This window comes from Python bivittatus, unplaced genomic scaffold (genome assembly GCF_059951505.1).
Source record: "Python bivittatus isolate LINGU-HERP-01145 unplaced genomic scaffold, Pbiv_v1 ctg000340_np1212, whole genome shotgun sequence".
In the NCBI taxonomy this organism is placed as follows: domain Eukaryota; kingdom Metazoa; phylum Chordata; class Lepidosauria; order Squamata; family Pythonidae; genus Python; species Python bivittatus.
This window is the reverse complement of record NW_028277056.1, coordinates 15,111,599-15,135,761: the sequence shown is the minus strand read 5'-3', so window position 1 is coordinate 15,135,761 and position 24,163 is coordinate 15,111,599. Positions and strand designations below refer to the sequence as shown.

General features: G+C 38.2%; 1 protein-coding gene and 1 long non-coding RNA gene across 4 annotated transcripts in view; one reads left to right on the top strand and one right to left on the bottom strand.

The window, feature by feature from the left end:
- Positions 1-1,873: 1,873 nt before the first annotated feature.
- Positions 1,874-24,163, top strand: part of TRPC6 (transient receptor potential cation channel subfamily C member 6) — a 63,378-nt gene continuing 41,088 nt past the window's right edge. Inside the window, exon 1 of one of the 3 annotated variants that reach the window (XM_088140608.1) lies at positions 1,874-2,350. In XM_088140608.1, coding sequence (XP_087996734.1) covers positions 2,208-2,350 — 143 coding nt within the window. In that variant the 5' untranslated portion in view covers positions 1,874-2,207. The remainder of the gene's footprint in view (positions 2,351-24,163) is intronic. The other 2 variants (XM_025167453.2, XM_088140609.1) reach the window with 2 other exon arrangements.
- On the bottom strand, positions 1,915-3,218 carry LOC148216047 (uncharacterized). The gene is made up of 3 exons (XR_015796097.1): positions 3,156-3,218; positions 2,829-2,951; positions 1,915-2,005 (listed from the first exon to the last, which is right to left on the bottom strand). It is a non-coding gene; the product is annotated as an uncharacterized LOC148216047 (long non-coding RNA).

Genomic DNA, 24,163 nt, shown 5'->3' with positions numbered 1-24,163 from the left:
TTATTGCAATACAACATCATACCACAAACTTGAAATGTTTTAGAGCTTTGTGTAGATTCTTTATCATATTTGAGTGTACTGCCATTATGCAATGAAAAATGAATTTAGTTTTCTTTTTTCCTTACTCTCATGGAGGGGGAAAAATTTCACAGGATCTGAGCATGTCATAAAGACTATAGCAGGATGTACAACAATTAGGGGGGGGGAACCCCAGCTTTCTGCATGAAAGACAAAGCGCTTTATTTTGAACTGTGGAGAAATTTAAAAGCAACATCACACACATAGGTACAATACATTGCAGTGCCTACAGCTGCTAGAAATTCTCTTAACACAGTCAGTTGCAATAATTCAAGGGAAGATAAAAGGAAATTTGATCTGAATGTTTAAATTCCATGCTTCTTTTTCTTGTTTCAATGTTACAGTACATAGTGCCCCCGAAACAAGGAAATACAACTGTACTTTATATCAGTATAGAAGTTTTAATTCTGTATTATAATGTCCTAGTAAAGAAATAGAAAAACCCTTTCAGCATTTTCAAAGAAGGTATGAAATAATGGAATATGAAAATAAGGAAGACAACTATAAATGTGCAAACATCTTTCTAAACATTATTTCTTTGGAATAGATCTGAGGATGGAGTGATTTTAATTCTTTGTGAATTGCAGAAACACCTTTAATGAAGAGCTGTACTGAACAAGGAGCAGAAATCATTCTTTTCCTAGCCTCATCTTATGGCATCGAATTTAGCCTGGCACAGACAGTTAAGAGCTGGTCTCTTTCATTAATATTTTTCCTCCATCTTATGGACATTTAGGATGCTCCGACCTTATGCAAACTTTCCACACAAAGGTGTGGCAAGGCTTTAAAGTATTGTTGAATCAAGTATGTTTGCAGGTAAAATCTGTGGATGAGAAGTTTAGCCAGATGCTTAACTGCAGAACACAGACAACTCCAACTCTAAAGAGTGATGTATCAGGTCAAATACCATTTCTAGTTACCCATTCTCAGGAGATCGTAATACATTTTCATTACAGAAGTTGTCCATTCTGTTTACAGTAACGAATCCCTGTTGCAGTGTTTCTCCTTTTTCTTCCAAACCAAAGAGGATTAAGATTTTCTTAACGACTGAATATAAATGAAGCAAATATTATCAAATATGTTTTATAACATATTACCCAGCCCAGAGGGTATGTTACCAGAGCAAATGAATGGAGAGAGACAGACAGGTACTTCATCTGAATCCCTTAGCCTTCCTTATTCAAAACTAAGAATGTGGCTGCGCTGCGTTACGCTGCATTAGAAGGCTGAAGGCAAGAACTTCAATAAAAAACGAAGCCAAAGGCAGCATAAATGAAGTTATAACGAGCATCTTCATCAAACTGTTCTTCGAAGACAGTTTGCTTCGGAATGCCGAATCAACACGATCGCAGGGAACTCAAGATGACATAACGATCCGAGGGGGCAGATGAAAAACGGTGGGAAGGGCCGATTGGGTCACGCTGAGGCTGGTTTATCCGGCGTTTCGCCATTGGACATGTGGCCCTCAGCGCTGCCCTCCGCCCACATTTTGTTTCTGGCCGGCGGCAGTCGCGTAAACTTTTTAAGCCCCCCCGCCCCCCGGCCTCCCTGCCTCCCTGCCTTTCCTTTTTTGTTGCTGGTTTGCAAAGGCTGGTTGGGTGTCCTCGGGCACGGACAGCTTTCCAGGAGGGGGATACGCTGGTTGACATAGTAACTCCTCTCTTCTTTTCTCCGGCGGTGGCTATCGGGAGGCTTGGCGCGGCGGCGAGCTGCCTCGCTGGACTGGGCTGAGGTGGGGGCAGGAAGCGACCCCGGCGAGGGAGAGGTCCGCGGGGGCCGCCGCTGCTGGATCTTTGGTCCTCCCAATCCAGAAGCGACCTTCTCCAGCCGTCTTTTAAAATGGGGACGCTGCGCCACAGGTAGCCAGTGGAGCAGAAGGCGAGGCTCTCCGCAAGCCCGGACGACTTGTCTCCTCAGGAGAAGGACCCTTCGAGACATTTTTTTAAAAAGCTTGCTTTTGAAGAACGCCACCCAAGCGCGCGCGCCCGCGTGTCTGGGGGGGCGCGCGCGCGCCTGGGATTGCGTGAAAGAGGGGGTTTCCCAAGTGTGCCCCGTTTGGGGTCGGGGGCTGGAGCCCTCCTGAAGAAGAGGGGCTTTCTCGGGATCACCCCCTCCCAAAAGGAAGCGCCATGAGTCACAGCCAGCTCTACGCGCCTCGGGGGAACAGCTCGCCGGTCGGCGGGGCCCCCCGGAACGACAGCCAGGACTATTTGCTGATGGATTCCGAGGCGTGTGAGGAGAACTGCATGGCGCCTTACGCTTACTACCCCACGTGAGTGGGTTTCCTGCTAAAGAAGGGGGGCGTGGGGCAGATCCTGGGGACGTGGGGTGAGCTGGGTCGGTTGAGGGGACAGTTGTGTTGGCGCCACGCGCTTAACCTAGCTGCTAAATTAACGCGTTTTCTACGTTTGCAGAACACTTTGCCTGCTACTACTTAAACGGCCTGGATTCACACAGCACACTAAGCCCTTTCCCCCGTCCCCGGGAACATTGTCAACCGAGAACTGAACAAGCCTGTTGCGCAAATGTCATGGCTAGGAGCCAAGCGAGCCATGTGAACGCAGTCACAGTCTCATAGGCGTGTTGGCAAGCATACCCACACCGGCAAAGCGTCGTGGGAACGTGCCAGAGTTTAAGTGAGCCGCTCTTTCTGGAAAGGAAAGGGCGGTTCATTGGGGAGGGGAGAGGTCTGAGTGGGGTGTAGGAATGGACTTGCCCTTCTTTGCTCCTCACAGTGAGTCTGTACTTACGACCACTGCCTGGTGGGTAGAAGTGGCGGGTGAAGCTCATCTCTGAGAGGCACCTGTTGCATTTCCACCGGCTTTGTTGGCAGTTGGAGAAATTGTGGAAAACTTAGACATCAGAAGGGTTTGCTGCAAAGAAAAGTACAGAGTGTGAAAAGACGGATGGATGATTGCTAATCAAATGCATGGGGGAGATGGGCAGCATATAAATTTAATAATAAAATAAATAAATAAAAAGGCGGCAATGGGAAGGACGGGACTAGTTTTGTGTGTGTGTTTGTGAGTGGGTATGTGTGCTGTTCAAGCCTTTTAAAGAGACTTGAGGGGCCCTACTGGGGAGCAGGATGCTCATTTGACTCCCCTCCAATTTTCTTCTTCCTCCTCCATCCTATCTGCATTTTCCCCTTCTGTTATTGTTGTCCATTAAAGTCAATGGTGCAGGAAATAGGAGCATATGGGGAAACCTGAGACACACTGAAATGACTCTCGAGATTACATTTCGACTGATTAGTTTTACTGCCTATTGAGGCATAAAACACTGAAGCACATTATGGATGGTCCCTCTGTGATTGTCCCCTTTCTGCCTGTGACTGTGCCTTTTGCCCTGCGTAATGAGGCAGAGAAGTTGCTGTCCATAACAATGTTTATTTGTGATAAGGGCTGGTGGTCTGTGAGGTAGCTAAGGGCTTAGGATGTGGGGCAGAAGTGGCTCTCTAGAGGTGTGGAGAGCATGCGGCCATCAGTGGAGCAGAAATTGCCAACCTCTGATGTTCAACAACAAATAATGTCCAGCTCTCCATGGCAAGGATGAAATTAGAGCTGGACTCGGGGGCAAATATAGGGTATCATGCGAAGTGATACCGTTTGACATAACACTTTTCTTCTTAGGGCCCATTGTGCTTATTCTCAGGTAAGACGTATCCCCGGCTAAATGCCACGGCAAATAAGAACATTAAATCCAGGCTCCAAAATTACTTAGCTGTGCTCTGATCCCAGGAAAGGGCCAGATGATTCTGCAAGTAGATAAAGGTGTTGTTCTGCCCACTTCTGTTGTACTGACTGCAAAGCCATCCCACAGTACTTGAGTTCGCTTCATTATTGTACAAATGTTAAGGCAGAGTAGTTGATGTGCCCATTTCTGCCCAGGTTGGGATGCCTGTGAATCTGTTGTAATATGCTTTATTTGTGATACGCAGTATTTCTATGTGTGGCAATGGAATAACAGAACGGGAAGTAGAGAAGATCTCTGTAAAAGTGCTGTGTCCCTAGTTGTAGATCAGGGGACGTACTAGAGGTGAAATGACCTGTGGGACAAAAGCAGTATTACGTGCTTGCTAGCAAAACTGCAGCAGGTTGTTGAAAAAGAATGAGTACAATGTGGGGGACCAATACAGTACAAGAGGCTGTATTTGACATGGAATGATGGCTTGGGAAGCTGCGAATTCTAATTTACATGATACAGTACCAAATCTCTGAACTTTTGCATTCTAAAAACAGTGCCGTGGGAAATATATGTACAATAGTTTACTTCTTAATTGAGGTAGTTAAAACAGAAAGGAAAAGGTTAATTTTTTTCCCCATTCTCACATAGTACTTGCTTAGGAGGAGTGAGAATCTTAATCACATATGGGAACATTGGTTAGAAAGATAAGACCTTAGCAACCTGGAAGATTTGGGGCAAGACTGCAAGAGGGCAAGATCTGGAGGTGTGTTAGAAGGATAAGGCACAGGGTTTTTATTGTGCTAGCTTTATGCTGAGAAACCGTTCTAGTTATGCTACTAGAAGCAGACCTCCACTCTGACTGAAGACATCATGTGGCAGAGGGCTATTTGGATCAGCACAGTTCCGATTCAGATGCCCTTTCCCCATCTTACAATGTCTGTTTGTCATCCAATATATCTTCACACAATTTGCAGATCAGGATACAGAGATTCCTTTTTGTGGGTCAATACTGGTGGTACTATTGACTTAGTCATCCATGACTCTATTTATTTACAAGTCCTTGTTTAGTGACCACAATTAGGACTGGCAGCTCAGTCGTTAAGTGAAGCAGCTGCGAAATGAAACCACAACTGTACTTATGATCTTATTTCCGCTTTCCTTTCCTTTGTAGACCTGTGAAGGTCGCAAATGCAAGGATCGGTTGTAAAGTTTGTTTGTTTGTTTATTTATTTATTAAATTTATATGCTGCCCATCTCCCCCAGAAGTTACTTTTTCTTCACTGTCATAACTGCGAACAGTTGCTAAACAAGGCAGTTGCTAAACGAAGATGATCTGTACTTGCTACATTTCTATTTCCCAAATTATCCAAGATGAAAAAAGAAAAATTAGGACATGGAAGAGGAAGAGAGGATGGTTCTTGATACCCAAGAATGCTGATTGAGCTCAGTTCTGAAAATAAATCTTATGGGGCATAATGGACTTGAGTGTTTGAGCAGTTGCAAAAATATACATTAAGTAGTGCACATTGTGTTTAATTCTAAGATGTCAGCATCTGGCCAACCTTGTCTGAGCTCAGAATCTAAATAGGATTGGGCCTGGTTGGTACTTGTGTAGGAGACCTCCAGAGAATACCAGGGCTGCAAGCTAGAGTGGGAAGTTAAAAAAAAAAAACCTCAGAAGAAGGTAATGGCGAACCACTTCTGTATCATTGCCAAGAACATTGTAAGGATATGTGCATGAAATTACTACAAGTCAAGTCTGGCTTGAAGGAGATTACTTTTTTAGGAGGACTAAACAAGAGTCACATCTGATGGTGGGAACTGAACATATTTCTGTATCAAAATGATCCTTCATGTAGAAGTATTGAAGTCCAGAAGTTCTAGGCAAGAACTACCTCTGACATGCTCCTTTCCTTTGTGGAACTAATTATCTTATCTAGCATTATAAAGATGGCAGATATTGTGACCACCCTTAATACATCTTTAAAATTGCTAAAAACCCAGGATCGGTCAGAAGTATTACAACTTATAAATCTATTTATAATAATAGTTCACTATGAAAAACACACAGTCAAAAGAAAAAAAAAACAAAGATTAACATAAACATTCAACAAAAATGTAGAGTGGGAAAGTAGGAGGAAAATCTGGAAAATATATTTCTGGGAAGTGATAACAAATGTGCATGGGAGGTAGCACCCTGTTGCTTCACTCCTTTCTAATTATGGTCTGTGGGATGAGAAAGATGATATTTGTAGCATTAGTAAATACATACTTTGTTATATTAATCATGGATCTGGTTTGCTGCATATATTCAGTGTAAAAATATAGTTGTGGGCATATTTGGAATTTTTTAAAAAAACTAATAAAACCCAGTTGCAATGAATTAACACTGCTTTCTTCAATGCTAAAGTACTGGAAATACAGGAAAGGGAGAAATGCATATAGAAGCAGGTTAAGATCTGTTTGCTGTTGTAGAATAAAGGAAATATCGCTTCTAAATCTAGAATCAAGGAATCATAGGGTTAAAAGGGACCAGCTCTACCCCCAGCCCAGTGAAGAATTCCAAATTAAAGCATTCCTGACGATAGGTTCTAGCCATTTATTACTTGAATACATCTAGTGTGAAGCGCACATCATTGGGTAATTGGTTCTACTACTATAGTACCAACTACTACTTGGTTCTAACAGCTCTTACTGTTAAGTTTATTTTTTCCCCTAGCATTTGGCTGGAATCTGTCTTCCTGTCCTGTACTCTACAACCACAGAGAACAGGTCTGAACCTTCTGTGTGACACACTTTCAGATATTTAAAGAATGTTATCATATTTCCCTGTCTCCTTTTCTCAAGGTAAATACATTCAGCTCCATCAATTTCTGTTCATTTTTTTTAGTCTCCTGATCATCCTCAGTGCCCTTCTCTGAATCCAGTTTATCTAAATCCGTTTTATAGTGTGGTGCCCCAAACTGGATATAACTCTTAAGTGGAATCTGACCAAGACAGAATACAGTGCAGTGTTTACTCCTTGTGAATTGCAAACTATGGACCCCAAAAGTGCTCCACATCACAATGTTGAACCATATTGAGATTGCAGTCAGATCTCTATAAGAGTTATATCTGCAATATATCTATGTAAGGGTAGATGGGTAAATGTATGTAATGTAACTGTAATGATTTCATCTTGGCTCTTCTTCATAGCACAATCTTCGACTCAAGTGTAAAAATTTAACAGAAATAAAATGCAGATGGTTTTAATTGTCTTCCCATGGTAAAGTAAAACATAGTTTTGGCATTTTCACTGTAATAAACTTTGCCTCTATGTCTAGCTTCCACTGTCTGCAGTACAAGGTGCAAAATGTTGACACTTAGTTTGGGATGTAGGTCACCATAATCTCAGTACTTTTCATGTTAAAAAAAATCTTGGCACAATATCTCACTTTCCCTTCTATTTCACTGCCAAACTAGGTCTCTTCTGGATTATCAAAAGTACAGTACACTCAGATTTAACCTTTTATCCGTTCTGTTTTGGACTATCTTGAATAAATCTGAAAGCAACTGCTGGCGTAGTCCCATATAATAAATTAGAAATATGTTGAAGAACAAACCTCATCTGAATTGGGATCTGTAGAATGGGATTCCTAGCTTAACTACTTTTAGAATAGGGTAACCCAGAAAAAAAATTCTTGAAAAAACTCATGTGTTTTAGGAACAACGATTTAGAGAAATTTCATGAAAGGATGTACAACTTTTTTTAAGCTAAGAGGTGCCTTTGGCCTTTGGTTGTGCTGAGGAAGCCATAGTTTACAAAGTTTCGAGAACCAGGGTCAAGAAAAGATGACACCAGATGAACAACTAGCATTTAAATATATTAAATTGATCAACTAAATTAATATGATCATTCCCCATGTATTTATTAATCCTTTCCTCCAATCACATTAAAAATTAAATTTGGTGGTAATTTGGAAGATCATGTGTGGCCCTCAGATTAGATGCTATGCACCTCTGAATTATATGGACTTTCAATAAGACCAGAATAAAACACATGGCTCCCAATTTATCAGTTTCTTAATTTAATCACAACATTGTACATACAATAATCTTCCCTAAAGAACAAGAGCTAATTATACCATAAAGCATGACAAGAATCTAGAATATTCAGAGATGGATGTAGGAGACATGCTTTCTATCTCACTAATAGTCTCTCTTTGTATTTTAACTACTTAATGTGAGTCATTTTGTTATCCACCTCCTCTGATTTATACAAATTGAACTTGCCAGAATATATTAATATAACCTGGCACAGTTTTTGAGTGCTGGTATGAGGAAGCAGCAGATTAAGATGATGAAGTTTAGGGCTATAAGAGCAGATACTCAGAATAACAGCATTGGAAGAGGCCACTGAATCCAACCCCATGCTTCGTAGAAGACTTGAAATCAAGCCATCACATACCAATGTCTGTCTGGCCTCCAGCTGAACACATCTCAGGGTAACACAGCCCCCAATACAACAGAATCCCCCTTCAAAGAAATATGAACACTCATTTAATTCTGTTAAAAATTATTAGGCAAATGTAATGCTATATGAAAGACGTTCAGTTTGGGACCATCTGAAGATACCTGTGGGTTTAAGAACATTGAGAAAATGATAATTTTACTGGTTCAGTTTATTTGACAGAGTTTAGGTGGACTGTGGAAAAGATGGAGATAAACTAGAGAAGCTGGAATTAGATACGAGACAGGATAAATGTCACCGTGGTTGGCTACCAACTTTCTCCATTTTGGCTCATTCTTGATGCATTGGACTAATGTCATATCAGATGTTAGCTGGGAGTGATGGAAGTTGTAATCCAGTATATCTGGAAGGCATTCTGTTTGGGAAAACTATTGCAGACAGCTATCATGGTACACTGGGGGAGGGAATTGAAAAGGCTTTTTTTGAAATTGCTCCCTGCTCTTAGAATATTCTTTGTAGAAAGCTTACTTGGTGAGTGTTTGAAAAGCTTTGCAAACCCTAGGAAACCTTTTCTATTTTTGCAAGTGTTTATCTCTGATGCTCATGTCTTTCATCTCAAGTGCTTTTTAAAAAAAAGTTCTTTGTGGATCTACTACATATTTTATTTTGTGTGTGTGTGTGTAATATATATATAGTAAAAAAATTAATAAAGTGTCCTCTGAGTCAAGCTTGAGTCATACAGTTTTTTCTTTTTCTTTTGGCAATAGTGTGGATGTAGTTTGTATTGGCTTGTTCTGGTATTTTTTTTCAATTTCCCAGCATAATCTCTAGCCCTGGGATTCCTCATACCAGAACTAACCAGGTCCAGCTTTGCCCTGCATTTTGAGGTCAGCCACATGTGGCAGGCTTCATTGCAAACCTTGTTCTTATTTCCCCCAAAGCCTCATTGGACATTGTTGCATAGAAAAATTGTGGGAGGATTGTAGTACAGCTACAAAGCAGGCACTTTGGCTACTTAGCATTTAGCCCATCATGCCGAGCTACTTATTTAAACATGGTTTGATGGATAATCTGCTGTTGGTGAGATTTCAATTTATTACAACATAATGAAGTCAAAGCCCGAACAAAAACATTATGGTTTTATATGATGTGTTAAGTTAACCTTTTGTGACTTTCCTGTCTTTTCTCTGGTATTAGTAATAAAAAAAAAAAGTGAAAGTCAATCAGTGTGAAAAGGACAGTAATATGAACAAATAAAAATCACTTCTGCTGTTCCATTGCTAATCATCATCATGATAAAAAAAATAATGGCATATATTTCCTTTGATGGATAAGACATTTTTAGACCTGAAGTCAGGTTCCCTGGTCCAAAGTCACCTTTCTAGCCCTAAATCACACAGAAAAGGCATCCTACACTATAAAAGTAAGCAAACATCATAAATCATCTTTTTACTCATGTGCTTCAGCTCCACTGATTACTGTCTGTTCATAATAGAAGAATGCAGGGAAAACATTTTGCTTGATTACTGTAACACAACCTTCTTTACACCCTACATGCCCTTGAAGACCACCCAGAAGCTTCAACTAGTCCAGAATGTAGTGGCATGGACAGTAATGGGCATGCCTGCAGAGTTGGTGTGCTCTGGATTTGTTTGATTAAACAATGCCGGAACTCCAGAAACACACCTTCTCTGTCTCAGCATCTGCATTCTGGAATGAGGTTCCCTCTGAGATCTGGGTGGCCTCACCCTGCTGGTGTTTTGGAGACCTGGCTGTTGAAGACCTGGCTTTTTGCTTAGACCTTCGGTTAGGATGGGTATAACCCCTTCCAAGGAGTGAGTGTGTTTTCTTGCTTCATTTTTTCCTTTTTCTTTTTGCCATTTTTTGTTCCTTGTTTTTTACTATTGTATTTACATTGGGCAGTGTACCAAAAGGAAGGAAGGAAAAGCAGAATATAAATGTACTGAAAAAATAAATAATATATGAAAGTGCAAATCTTTGGGCTGGGGTTATAATTTATTAAAACAGTCCACTGGATCCAGACTGCGTCATTGCTAACTTGTTCCGTTGATTTCAGTGGGTCTGTTGTAAGCATGACTATGTCAGAATCTAATTCGGGAAGTCTAAAGTAAAATCAGTGGACATTTTTAACAAAGAAGTAAGCAAGGCATTAGGATCCTACAAAGATCTGTACTGGAAATTTAAAAGGAGATGATAATATCAGGGACAGATATAGGATAGCAAAAGTACATATGTGAGAGGAGCGGGGAAGGCTGAAGTAGAGGAGGAAATACAACTACTGCAGGTGAAATTCTGAAATGGAGAAAATCTACAAAAGTGAGATAAAGTGGGATGGAAAGAAGGTAGAGGTGAAAAATCTTATATATAATTAGAGCAAGGTACTAAAGAAATAAACCTAAGAAGGTGAAGGAGGAGAAGGAATGATTATAGCAATGAGCCAGATGGTTTGAACACAGATATTCCAAATACTCTGTAGATGTGACAAGTGGGAAGGTGAGTAAACAGAAGGTTTGGGTGAGATGACACACATTCACTCCAATATCAGAAGCAGTATATGCTGCTGAATATCAGTTGCTGGAGAACACACATGGAGAATGCTGTGGCAGAATTACCCTCTCTGTCTGACTCCTAGTGGCATCTGGTTTGGAAACAAAATACTGGATTAGCTGGATCTTTTGTCTGATCAGACAGAATCCTTACATTCTTGTGTTTCTTAAAGTATGTCTGTAGTAGTAAAGAAGAACAAATGAAAGAAAATAGCTTTTCCTTCCATTTAGAATAGAATAACTTTATTGTCATTCCGCTATACACCAAGTGCATAATAAAATGAAATTCCGTTGCAATTGGCTTACAATCATACACTAAAATACAATTGAGATACCATAGTTACTATAAAATATGCATTCTATACACATTTGACATTAAACATTCAAACATCTAATAGCCTGGGGGACAAAGCTATTTCCCAGTCTGGCTGTTCTACATCAGATACAGCGGATACATTTGTCCGAAGCTTGGACCTCAGAAGAAGGACCAGCTTTTTGTAAGGATTATATTCCTATCAAATTATCTTCAGAGTGAAAGAAAGATATGACTTGTAATTTTATAGATGAAGAATCTTAATAACATGCAATTAAAAAGTTGTAATAAAAGTTCATGGTAAAGTGGGTATAAAACGTTTAACATTTTACAGGTGGTCCTCACTTAATGACCACTTGTTCAGCGACTGTTTGAACTTGTATGGTGCTGAACAAGTGGTACTTACAACCAGCCCCTGAAGTTCCAGCTGCTGCTGTGTCCCTGCAGTCACGTGATCATGATTTGGGTGCTTGGCTCATGATTATGATGTTGCACCATCACATGGTTGCTTTTTACGACCTTCTTTGCTGGCTTCCTACAAGCAAAGTCAGTGGGGAAGCTGGCAGAAGATCGCAAATGGTGACCACGTGATGTCCTCGCTTAATGACAGCATGGGATTCATTTAACAGCGGCAACTGGGAAGTGCTGAAACTGCTGCCCCTAAGTCATGTGGTCACAGGATGTTGCATTTTATGACTGCGTCACTTAGCGATGGAAATTCTGGTCAGTTGCCGTTGTTAACAACTGAAAACCAAGCAAGCTAATCTAAAATAAAACAAATTTTAGGTTTCTCCTACACTTATTTTACAGTGCTTTTGACACTTATATGAAGGGCCATTTTGTTGTATTCTTCAAACTTCCTGAGCATCTGTAAAGATGATAGAACTTCTTACCTCTTTCCTATTATGTTTTAAAAAAATCTTATGAATGATGATTTAATAGGCTATGCACTTAACTGATGACATGATGACATTTGGAGCGCCTGAGTTGAAATGTCTGAAAGGGGCTGCTGTGGTGGGCAGAAGGAATGGTCTTGAAGGACAAGAGGAAGAATGGGTACCAGGGCAATGGTCAGATAAAAGTGGCCTGAGCCTGGGTCAAGAAAGTAACTTGAGAAGACATCCCAGATGAGCCCCTCCCTAGTTCACACAGAGACAAAGGGAAGGAGGGGGAAGCATATTTAGACTTGCAACATTGATGTCAGCCCTACCAGGTAGACCAGACTAAGAAACCAATGCAATGTAGGTGAATATTACGTGTATTGTAACAGTTATAGTAATAGATCTTGCAAGTCTGAATGTGCTTCTCCCTCCCTCCCTCCCTTTAACTCAAGGATATTTCCTTTTCCTTCCTATGTGCATGAATTCTGGCTGGCCATTTTGGAGGGAAATGCTTAACTAGATAGGCTTTTGGTCTGACCCAGCATGGCAGTTTTTATATTGTTTCCTTAAACTGCTAATTAGGATATGAAAAACTCAGAGGATTCCTCTCACAGTTTTCTGGGAACAGAATACTTAATAACATGATAAGTCAAAGGATATTGGTCCTGGATATTTACTGTAATAGGAAACTAAGTAATACAAGATATGGTCCTGTTTAGGTTTTAAAACAAAATGTTTACAATTCCTTTTATTTCAATGGAAGAATTTAAGTACTATACGCAGTTCCATTTCACCATCTGAACTTGACATAAATTAATATGTATAACTTAAAATCGGGTATAGTATACCATATATTTTATGTCATACCCCATTGCAATTTTCCAAAGAGAATCCAAGTTATCTTATTCTTTTATAGAAGAATGTCATGATTGGTGCTCCCCAGCCCCATGACTTTTCATCTTGGCTTCAATAATGACTAATGAAGATAGTATAAGATTCCACTTTTCACAATAACACTAGTGGGATTTCAAAAAAATGTTGGGAGTAAAAGTGATAAAAACTGTCTTTATAAAAAATAATGCAAGGATACAAATTATTTAGCATTGTATTTAATGGATGAAAATCATCTGTCAACTATTTAAGCATTTGCTCCAAAATAATTTTTTTCCTCATGTAAATTGCTGGTGTTCTCAAGGAACCTTGGTTACTGGTTGTCTACCAAGAGATGCTTCCTTAGTAGCTGAAATTATGGTCTAGCTTCAGTAGGGAATGGCTTACGTATGTTTTTTAAAAATATCTGCACCACTGGTAGCTAAGATGTTATAGTAAATGGTTGATTTTTAAATACCTTGAATGGATTGTTCTACTTGTTATCTTTCTTACTGAGCTAATGATGTTATTAAATTTAATAAAGGACCTATATACTCATCTTCTGTACATTTAATGGAATCAATGCCTTTAAATGAAATAATTACCATAATTTTCCAGGTAACCATTATCTTTTACTTTATGAAAGTTTGCTCTTGAGTTATTTACAAAGAGAAATAAACTTGTTTTTTTTGGGGGGGGGTATCTTTACAGATGATCATTATAATAGCAGTGATAAATATTTTGCATACTTACACAATACATTTCAAATGTACAAATCACACTTAAATTCTCCCCAGCATGTAGGAAGCTGTTATGTAGGTTACTTGTTCTTATAATCCCACTGGGTATGTGTTATATTATTCTCATTGTACAGCTGGGGACTTAAAGGCTTAAATGCTTGCTTGAAAGTACCCAGAATCTCATTCATCGCACACACCATGTGCAGTATATATATGCATAGCTATGCTTAGCACTGTTCTCTCTTCCCCACTATCTCCTTACGTGGTATGAGTAGTGTGTTGTCTGTAGTTTGGGAGGGACAGTGACAGAGGCCACATTTTCCATACAGAAAACACTTTGCAAATCTCTAGATGAAGACTGCTGTCTTAATTCTTGGTGACCAGCTGGGCAGCTTCCTAAACTGAGAGTGATATATATATATATATATTTCCCAAGCACAAGCATTCTCACAGCATTCTTTTAGCAGGCTTTATTAGGATGAAAAGGAGTATTACCATAAGGCTTGCAGCAAGTGCAGTTAATTTTCAGTTTAGACTCCATATATTTATGTGCTCTTGCAGACTTTCTGACCTTTTTCTCACAGTCTTATGGTGTACTGGGACAAGGTGTTCTCTGTTCACTGATAATGGAGAAGTCTGAAGCAGGCTGTTTGCATAATAATGCCTGAAAACCCACTCTTACAGTGAGCAGTACTGGTCTAGACATATGGATAGTTGTTTCACTATAAGGTAGCTCCCTATGGTATCTCCATAACTCCAGTGAGTGGTACTGTTAGAGCAGAACTTTGGGGCAGAAATCCAGGGTGGCACCCCGTAGAATGAATGAAATATTTTCTTCATGAAATAATGCTGGCTTATTGCAATCTGAAGAGATACACAGTTTTACTGCAATATAAAAAGAGGTTCCCTGAGATCACTACATTTACAGTCTAAAATTACCTTGCGGTACTACTGAATCCAGTAGAACCATCGAAAGAGCTTTCAGTAGTCTTTCCAGTTCTCCAAGATTCCTAGTCACCATGGGTTATAGTGCTCTGTTACTAGTGGTACTACTGTGGTTACACATGGCTAATAGAAAGTGGATATCATTAGTATGGATATCATTAATAAGAAATGAAGGAGTTCTAATATATCAAGCTATTCGTTTTAATCTTTTATAAAGAGTCATTTCATTCCTCAACAGGGAGATTAAGCTGAAATTTCCATATACAGTCCCTAGAGAAGGGACTGTTCCTAACCCTACTCTGAAACAAATCTCAATTATAAATTCTACTGTAAGAAAATCAGTAGTAAGTGAAACATGCTGCAATACTTTGCAATTACATGGCTAATTTGTAGTTCTCCTCCCTGAATAATACACTCTTAACTCTGAAAGCTTAATGAATGAATGGGTTCTAACAGAACTTAAGAAACTTGTCTGCAGCTACTGTAAAAGCGTAGCCATATTTTTGCATGGCTGATTTTTATTTCTTCATAAATGTTAAAATAATGAATCAACTTTGAACAGAAAAAGCAATTAGTTTGTTTATAAAATATAATCAGTATTATTTCTTCTCTGATATTACAGAGTGAATGGCCAATATCTCCTCCCCACTATTTTTTTTACTATTTGCTGTTTCTATCCCAGCCTATGATAATGCATAATTCCTGCTCCTTTCAAAGTGGCTTGAAGAACAGACTTAAGATCTGCAAAATTTTACCTGTTTTATTATTGTGAAGCAACCAGTTAGAATCAAAATCAGTAATTTCCTCCCTCTAAAGATATAATTTAGCAAAGAAGTTTGGAAGTACAGGTGCTTTTTTGGAAGGAACATCTTATTTATTTTTATAATTTTACTAAATAAATCCCAGCTGTAGAAGTACAGAAAGCTAAATGTAGTGCTAGCAATCTAGAATCACAAATGACCATGCTTGTTCACCAATCCTAAATAAATTTAATATATTTATCAATTTTATCATGAGCTTATATTGTTTTGCCTAGTCAATAATATCTTCTTTATTTTTATCACCCAACAACTTAGGGTTTTTCAGGCCATATATATTTGAACAGAGTTTAAATGATTTACTATAGAAGTTATGCAAAGCATAAGTAGGTGTTCCATATTAATTAAAAAAAATAAATCATACATCAGACAATATCCCCATCCCAGTTTGGCATCCTCCTCATGTATCTGGGCTGAAGTTTTCAGAATTCTTACACTTTTATCATCCTACCTGGAAGTTCTGAAAGATACAGTCTCTATATAACCTCAAATTGGAAGAAGATTGGTTCTATCTATCTATCTATCTATCTATCTATCCATCCATCCATCCATCCATCCATCCATCCATCCATCCATCCATCCATAGTTTACACATCATGCTAAGTCATAACTTGTTTTCACCATGTTTGTTGTCGAAACTACAATAGCTCAACTTAGCATATAATGCTAAATCATAAATCATGGTGTGCAAATCACAAGGTTAATATCATGCACTACACTAAGCCAGTACCAAGCAAGCCACAGGGTAACTTAGTATGATGTATGGATCAGGCTATTTTTAATTATTTCTTGTGATGTATCTATCATATTTCTTCTTGGCATTTGTTTTGTAATTGGCTAGGCTGGCCCAGACCAAAAATCTGTTCATAAGAGACAAGATAGGAGTCTTTCCCTCCTATCTAGTTCAACATTAGGCATTCAGAATTATACCATAGTTACCATGTTTTTAATCATTATGCAGATCAGATAATTTTGGCAGGTGCGGGTTCCTTGTGCTGAGAAGCTGTGGTAGGTGAAATTTGACACAACTATTAAAGGCATTGTATGAGCTCTATTGCTACATTGCAAGTAATTCTTGCCTCTTGTCATACAAATTGTCTTTGTAAACTACCCAGTAATCAATTTACCTTTTCTCTCTCTGAGAGCACTGTGTTTTCACTATAAACCTCCACTACAAAAAGACAGTCAACTCTTAATGCCAAGCACTGATCCCTTACTCCATTTTTTTTAAAGTATTGGGTCTGATATTATCACTGTGTTATTCTGGACTGCACTCTTTAATAAAGTCTTAGGTTCTTTCCCTAGTATGTGCTTCTTGGGACTTGTGTACCAGTTTCAATAAAGCATTTTTAATTGCTTTTTTCTTTTGGAAAGCATTGTAAATTAATTTGGCATAATCCATTTCTGGGGTCTTTCAGTTGATTGATCAGTTTCTTAGAAACTGTTTCAGGAAACCATTTAAAGCATTGTGAAAACTAATAGGGTTATTTCTGTGAAAAAAAAAATGGAAAGGGTCTGGTTAAAAGTTACAATGGTGCAACAGCAACAACAAAAAGAGAATCAAGTATTTTTAGCAACTGAAAGGTATGCTAGTTTACAAGGACCTGAGCAAGTGTGAGACCTGAATGGAAGGATTCCTGGTAGAATCATGGTAGAAAATAAGTACAACCATTTTATGGTTCTTCTATATCAACACTGTAGACTTCTCAGAAAATAACTTCTATCCTCTAGTTCTTAGAAGAGATGCTATTGGTACGTAATGTATTTCTTAATGTTATCACCATACTGCAAGTCTTATACACGATGAGAGCGCATTTGCAGAGTAGAAATATAAAAACAAATTTTTACATGGTAATCTTGTATTATACTACTAATATTTATCCCATAAAAATTAGTTTCCATGCTACTTGTAGAAAACTGGGTAGTTTTGAAAATAAGGCTTACCTTATAATATAATGTGTGCATTAGAGCCATATTACTTAACCTAATAGTGTTCATTTTTGTCTCTACATTTATAAACTTCTGGATTTTTTAAAATACATTAACTGCATTTGTCTGGCGACAGGAAAACAAGACATAGCAACTAATGAGGAGCTTCATTTGTTTCCAATCTTGAGACAAAAGTAAATCTCATAAAATTGTAGAGTTGGAAGAGCCATTTAGGAGTCTGATCCCTGTTCAGTGCATGTATCCAAAATAAAGCTTGCCCAACATTTGCCTATCTAAACATTGCTTTGTCCCCAACTTGTTGCCCTGAATTCTCAGGTACCATGATCACTGATTACATCAATAATCATTACATTCAAACATGCTAGGAATTCTGATAGTTAAAATCCAATACATCCAGGTTGGGGAAGGGTGATCAATTACTTCAGGATATTTTCTCTTTATTTTATAAATTAATTAATTTATAAGGGTAAAAATCATGACTGTTGTGGGTGCTCTGAATTTTTATGCAAACAGTATGGAACCAGTATAAAAGGCAAAATGATACAGTATTTGGGTGAATTTGGGAGAGATATTCAAATGCTGGGAGGTGTCAGTACCTACAAATATCAAAATCTGGTTTTGTGGCAATGGTTTTCCCTGTGATATTTTTTGGAAGTAAACGTTTTGTGGCAATGGTTTTCCCTGTGATATTTTTTGAAGAAGCAGAATAGAAAGAGTATTGACACTTTTTGGAGTTGGAGATAGCCAAGAAGACAAACAATTGGGTCATACAATAAATCAACCCAGAGTTCTCACTTGAGGCAGAAGTGACCAGGCTCAAATTATCCTACTTTGGGCACATTATGCAGAAATTCAGTTCCATTGAGAAATCCATAATGCAAGGAAGTTGGAAGGAAGGAAAAGAGAATGACCAACAGCAGGGTGGGTAGACTCAATTAAGTGGCAATAGCTGCACCATTGGAAGGAGTAGAATTGGGAGATCCCCTGGAGAAAATCTACCTGTGTGGTGGCTAAGAGTCAACATTGGCAATGGCACATAATCACTCAATGAATTTGGGTGAATGGTGACTTATGATCTTTCAGGCATTAGTAATGTCCTTTGTGTAAAGGAAATCTTACCTCTGTGACAGTGATATCACAAGTGAAAACATTTCAGTAAAGTCAGTGGAGAAATCATCTTTGATTTCCCAAATAAGATTTCATCTGAACTGTATCATTAGGCTGCATGAAGAGAAGTATAGCTTTGAAATTATGGATAGCTGTTGTTCCATTTCATCCTATGTTGGTCATACCTCACTTCAAGTGATGTTTCCAGTTCTGGATTTCTTCAACAATATTTCAGACAAACCAAAACAGTTTCAGAGAAGAACAAGGAAGATGATTGGAGGACTAGAGGAAATTAAGTTCTGTGAAGAAGAATAAAAGGAACTGAGAATGTTTAGCTCTGAGAAGAGAAAACTGGGTGGTTGGATGTGATAGTCTGAAAGGATGACACCAGAAGATGGCCATGATCTATTCTATATTGTTCCAGCAGGCAGGTCATAGAATAATGGATTTATGCTATAGAAGGCAGATTCTCTCTCAGTATTAAGAAAAAATTCCTAATAGTAAAAGCAATTCAGTAGTGTAGTTGTTTGCCCAAACACCCAAAGGCTAGACACCAATATATTTGGGATACTTCAGTCTGGTTTCTTGCACTGAGCAAAGGATATACTCAGTGGTCCAAAGCTTTAATTCTAACTCTGGATCTAATCAGAGCAGACTTATAAAGCCCAGCAGGGAATCACAGATTGTATAGAACCAAATGGGCAATGTATGGCTACATCATGTTTCTCCAGGTTTGCATAATTAAATAGGAATTTAAGGTGATGGGGTCAGTTGTGCCCCTTGTCCTCATCCTCTGCAATACACACATAGCTGCAAGTCTTCCCCAGGAAGGCAGCTTAACTGCTTTACATGGCACTAGCAGTATTATAATGGCTTGGGAGCCAAACAGCTTCTCAGCACTGGGTAGTCGCCATGTTTAATGTCCCTTGGATGGTAAATCTGGCAGCAGGGGACATAACACTTGGCAGCTGCCCTGGGTCAATCATAGCCAAATGACTGCTTAGCTTCCAGATGCTAATTAAGCTGCCAGAGTAGGAGGTGAAGATAGGGAACTGCAAAGTGTTATATGTGCATGTACAAGAAGCATAAAATTACCCTACATTTTATTTACTAATTAAACAAACCTACATAGCTGCCCACATCTTCGTTGTGGCCTGGTTCACTTGTAATGTTAAACCCTAATTTGAATGTGATTAAGGGTACCTTCTCATTAGGACTTTGTGCAGGCGCCCATCTTTTTAGATTAATGGTCATATATGAGAATTTTGAGAGTAAACTGTGATCACTCCACAAAATAGTTGTCATTCTACTTTGTTTTTATTTTTAAATAAAATAAATATTTTATTTAATATTTTTAAATAAAATAAATATTTTAAATAAAAATTTATTTTTAAAGCTATATAAATAAATAAAACGTTAAACCCAGAAGCTTGCAAATGCCAAGAAATGTGTTGATGGTGTCACCTTGGGTGTTTGGATTTATCACCCTCATCCACCAACAGAGTCCATTGGAGTTGGGTGGGTAACACATTCAGATAGATAGATAGATAGATAGATAGATAGATAGATAGATAGATAGATAGATAGATAGATAGATAGATAGATAGATAGATAGTTTCTTTCATGGTGGGAATTGAGGACAGATCACAGTATCAGCAGGCAGTGATATCTGGACCATTTTCTGGGAGTGTGATACAAAGATGGTAGGTTACAGTGAGAAACTGAAACTATATTCTGAAAGAAGGCAATGGGAAATTTCCTTTTGTACTGTTGCCAAGGGAGTGGCATGGCTGTGCCCATGTAGACACCAGGAGTCAGGTTCAACTCATGAGTTTTACTTGTTTCATGTAAACACACACAAATTTGTTAATATTACACTGTATTGCATGCTTAATATGTATTGCATGCTTAAGAGAGCCAGTTTGGTGTAGTGGTTAAGCACCAGGTTAGAAACCATGAGTTCTAGTCCCACCTAGGCACGAAGCCAGCTGGGCCAGTCCCTCTTTCTCTCAGCCTTAGGAAGAAACCTAGCAAACCACTTCTGAAAATCTTGCCTAGTCATGCAGTTGCCAGGAGTCAATACTAATACCTAAAGTATCCAGATACCAATAAAATAAAGGAGAGATTGCCTGAATATTTAATAAATATATGCATTTAATATTAAAGTAAAGCTACTATACAAATGTGTTTTAAAAAGCTAGGAGGTGGTATTGAAGGTCCTTTTCTCCAAGCCAACTTTTGTACATTTTTCCTGTTTGAGTCCTGCAAAATGCAAAGCTATTCACCTGTTTTAACTCTACATTTGTGTCTGTTTGTCCTCTTAAATCTTTTACTCCCTGCAAACTTTCTGCTGTTTGAGCAGTTATAAAATATCCCAGAGGTGCAGTGTGGTCCATTTAATCCCAGATACTTTCATATCTGCTGCAATCCAACTTTCTTTCTGTAGAGAAAATTTCCTTCTATGGCTATTCCTTACTTCACTGGGTGTTAGCCAGTTCCCTCTGGTAATTCTGCTGGGTCTTCTCTTATTTGCCGCACACCATATTTTCTGCTGTTCTAAACGTATGCATAATGTGATTCCATAAAATCAAAACATCTATATCAGGAAGAAGAGAAAATCAAAATTCCTGTGGTTTCTGTGCCTACACTTTGCGAAGTTAAGAAGCATGGGGGAATGCATGAAATGGAATCCAAAGGCCCACAGCCAAACATTTAGCCAGTTATTTCAAAAGCTTTAGCTTTGCTTGCTGTCAAGCTTTTTAACTCACTGCACCTTTCATCTCATTCTTGTTTGCATCTTTCCTGCAGCTACCAGTGAAAACTGTACATTACGTTCAAAAAGATGAATGGCAATAATTTTTAACAAAGGAAAGTAACACTTTTAAAGAGGAAAGACAGGTTTGAAATACAGTATGTGAAGGTTTTGCATGAGGAAATAGTGAGGAATTCTGTCATCCCATAGTGTGTTATGAGCTCTCAAGAGGATTGGGTGTCTGCTAAGAGCACCTTCAGGTCAGCCTCTGCTAGTTAGATTTTATGTAATGTATTAGAGCAGGATTTGAAGGCACTTAGAAACAATTAGACTCTTGCTGCTTCTGACTGCCTCCAAAACACTGTACAATGTCAAAGAAAACTTCCTTTCTTAGGTTTTAAGTATCTTTGCCAAGTCCAAAATGCCAGAGTTTGCAATCCTGCTTTTCTCCTAGGTGCTCTCTAGCATTGCACTGAGCTAAATGTCCCGTCTATACCGAGAGAATGTTTTCTCCTCTTCTTTGCCTGGCAACCACAAACCATTGTTTGACACTACAGATAAAATGGCAATAATATGATTTTTTAATAAGAGAACAAATACGAGGAGTCTCAACTTGCACATTCTCTTTTTCACTTGATCTGTAGCCTGAGAATTCCTAAACATGGTTTGATATCACATCAATCTCAGAGGAAAACAGTAATATCAGTGTTTCAGCAGAAGTCAGTTATTTATTTTACTTCTCAGCTAATACCTCTGAATCACCAGAAAAATGTTCTCCACTTCTTCCTCTCCCTCCCTCTCCAGTTTCTCTTATATATATATATATATATATATATATATATATATATATATATATATATATATATATAAAATGTTTATTAAGAATTTTGATTATAATAGTAAAATCTAAAGTAAACTTAAAGAAAGAAAATAGAAAAAAGGAGTAAAAAGTGCAAGGAAAAAGAAAAAAGAGAAAAGTAAGACTATAATAGGCAAAAAAATATATAAAGAAATGACTTCCAATCTTCATCACAACAAGCATAAACAAATTTAGTGACTCTTCACCCCCTCTAAGGTTATAAACATTTATCTCTTCATCCCATATCCCATCTCTTATTTATAAACAAATCCAATAAAACATCATCTTTTCAGCCCTGGTGTCAGCAGAAAGTCCATAAAGGGTTGCCAGAAATAACAACATATCTTGTTTTAACCTTGATCAAATAAACCAACTTCATACTCCTTCATTTACTTCTAACAGACTTAATCTTTAGTTCATTCAAATACTGTCGTAGGATTTGATTTCTCTTCATTTCTTCTTTATCCCATTGCACAGACTTCTTCAAGGCTTTAACAAGCCTCTTTTGTAATTCCAGTAGGAAAAAATCATCTAGGTCACTCTCTTGATTTATCATTTGTATTTCCCTTTTAAATTTTAAAACCTCAGCCAGTTTCTTTTGTAGTTCCAGTAAAACATCTTTTCCTAAGTCATTCTCTTGGCCTGTCAGTTGTAAATCCACTTTTGATATCACCCCTATCTTGTGTGATAAAATTTGTTCTGCATCTGTCATTTCTTCAACAACATCTTTGGGACATAGTCTATCTGTAGAAGCAGACATCATTACTGACATTGTTGATATTGTGGCTACTATTTTCTGATTTTATTCTTCAAAAGTCTCCTTCAGTATTTTTATTGTTATAATGTTTTTCAACATTTTATAGGCTTGTATATCTTTCCTCTATCTAAAATCTTTAGTCCTCTCTAGTGTCCAGTTTTTGAAATCATAAAATTGCTTATCTTTGTTATGTCTTCTAAAAACCAAAACAGGATCTATTTCCCATGAGAAGCTGTTGGTTCTTCATAATTAATTCCAAAATCTTACTGTAAAAGTTTCAATATTCCAATTTTATTCCAGTTCATATGGCAATAAATCCAGCAATGTAATATATTCCATATATCCATCCTTATACAATTTTAGGTTGGATGGCAAGAAATGCAGAAAGCAGACTTTTGCTGATGTCAGTGGGCAGTTTTTGCAGAGACAAGGCATACATCATTTTAGGCAGCATGGATCAAGAGAACAAGACAGATCCTTCAGGTAATTTCAGGTAGTTCCAACTTTCTAATTCTCTTTGAAACATTGAATAACCTCTGGAGTTATTTACACCTCTCCAAGGGGTAAAGAGTGCAGACCTGTAAAGAGTATGTTTTACTACCTGAACTTAGTTGCTGATGGTTTGGGGAACTTGGGGGTCTTGATTATAAGGGTACCCCCCTCTTCAAGGCAACACATCCACTGGTGGTTGTTTCTATGGACTCAACTTGGAGTGTTGTTAGGAGGCTACAGCTCATTGTCAGTATCTTCTGCTGCTTGTACCACTAGCTGTGCAAGTCCAGTTGGCCTCAGTGTCTGGGCCACTATTTGTAGTGAAGATCCTAACATGTTAATGCTGAGCAATATGTTGTATGAGTCAAACGTTTTTGCTGAACATTCATGCATGTGATGTGTCTCCTGAGCTTTTCCACCTCAAAGAAATGAAAGCATTACAGTAAATTGCAGTGATATAATGTAAGTAATCACCCAAACTTTCTCTCTATTTTTCCTTGCTATCAGATAAAAAACTTTACTAAAAGGTCTAGATAATTGCTGAAATGTTACTGATGATGAGATATAAATAAGGTTGTTAAGGAAGTTCACTCTGCATTTGACATTATCTTTTGTGGCATATCCATCAACATTCTTCCTTGGGTTTATTAATGTTTGAAAGAAAAGTCAGTAATATAAAGGCTTTTAGCACAGATTTTTCCCACATTCAATTCTGCCATAGCTGTACTATGTAAATAATTTCTGTGCCATTAATAATGTTTTCTCAGCTTTAAGTGAAAAAATACAAATGCCCATTTGTTTCTATGGAGGCCAACCACTGGGGAGCTTATTAAGAGATAGTCTTTTAACACATATTATGGTTGCTAATGGTCCAAGTACAAAACCATTTCTACTTAT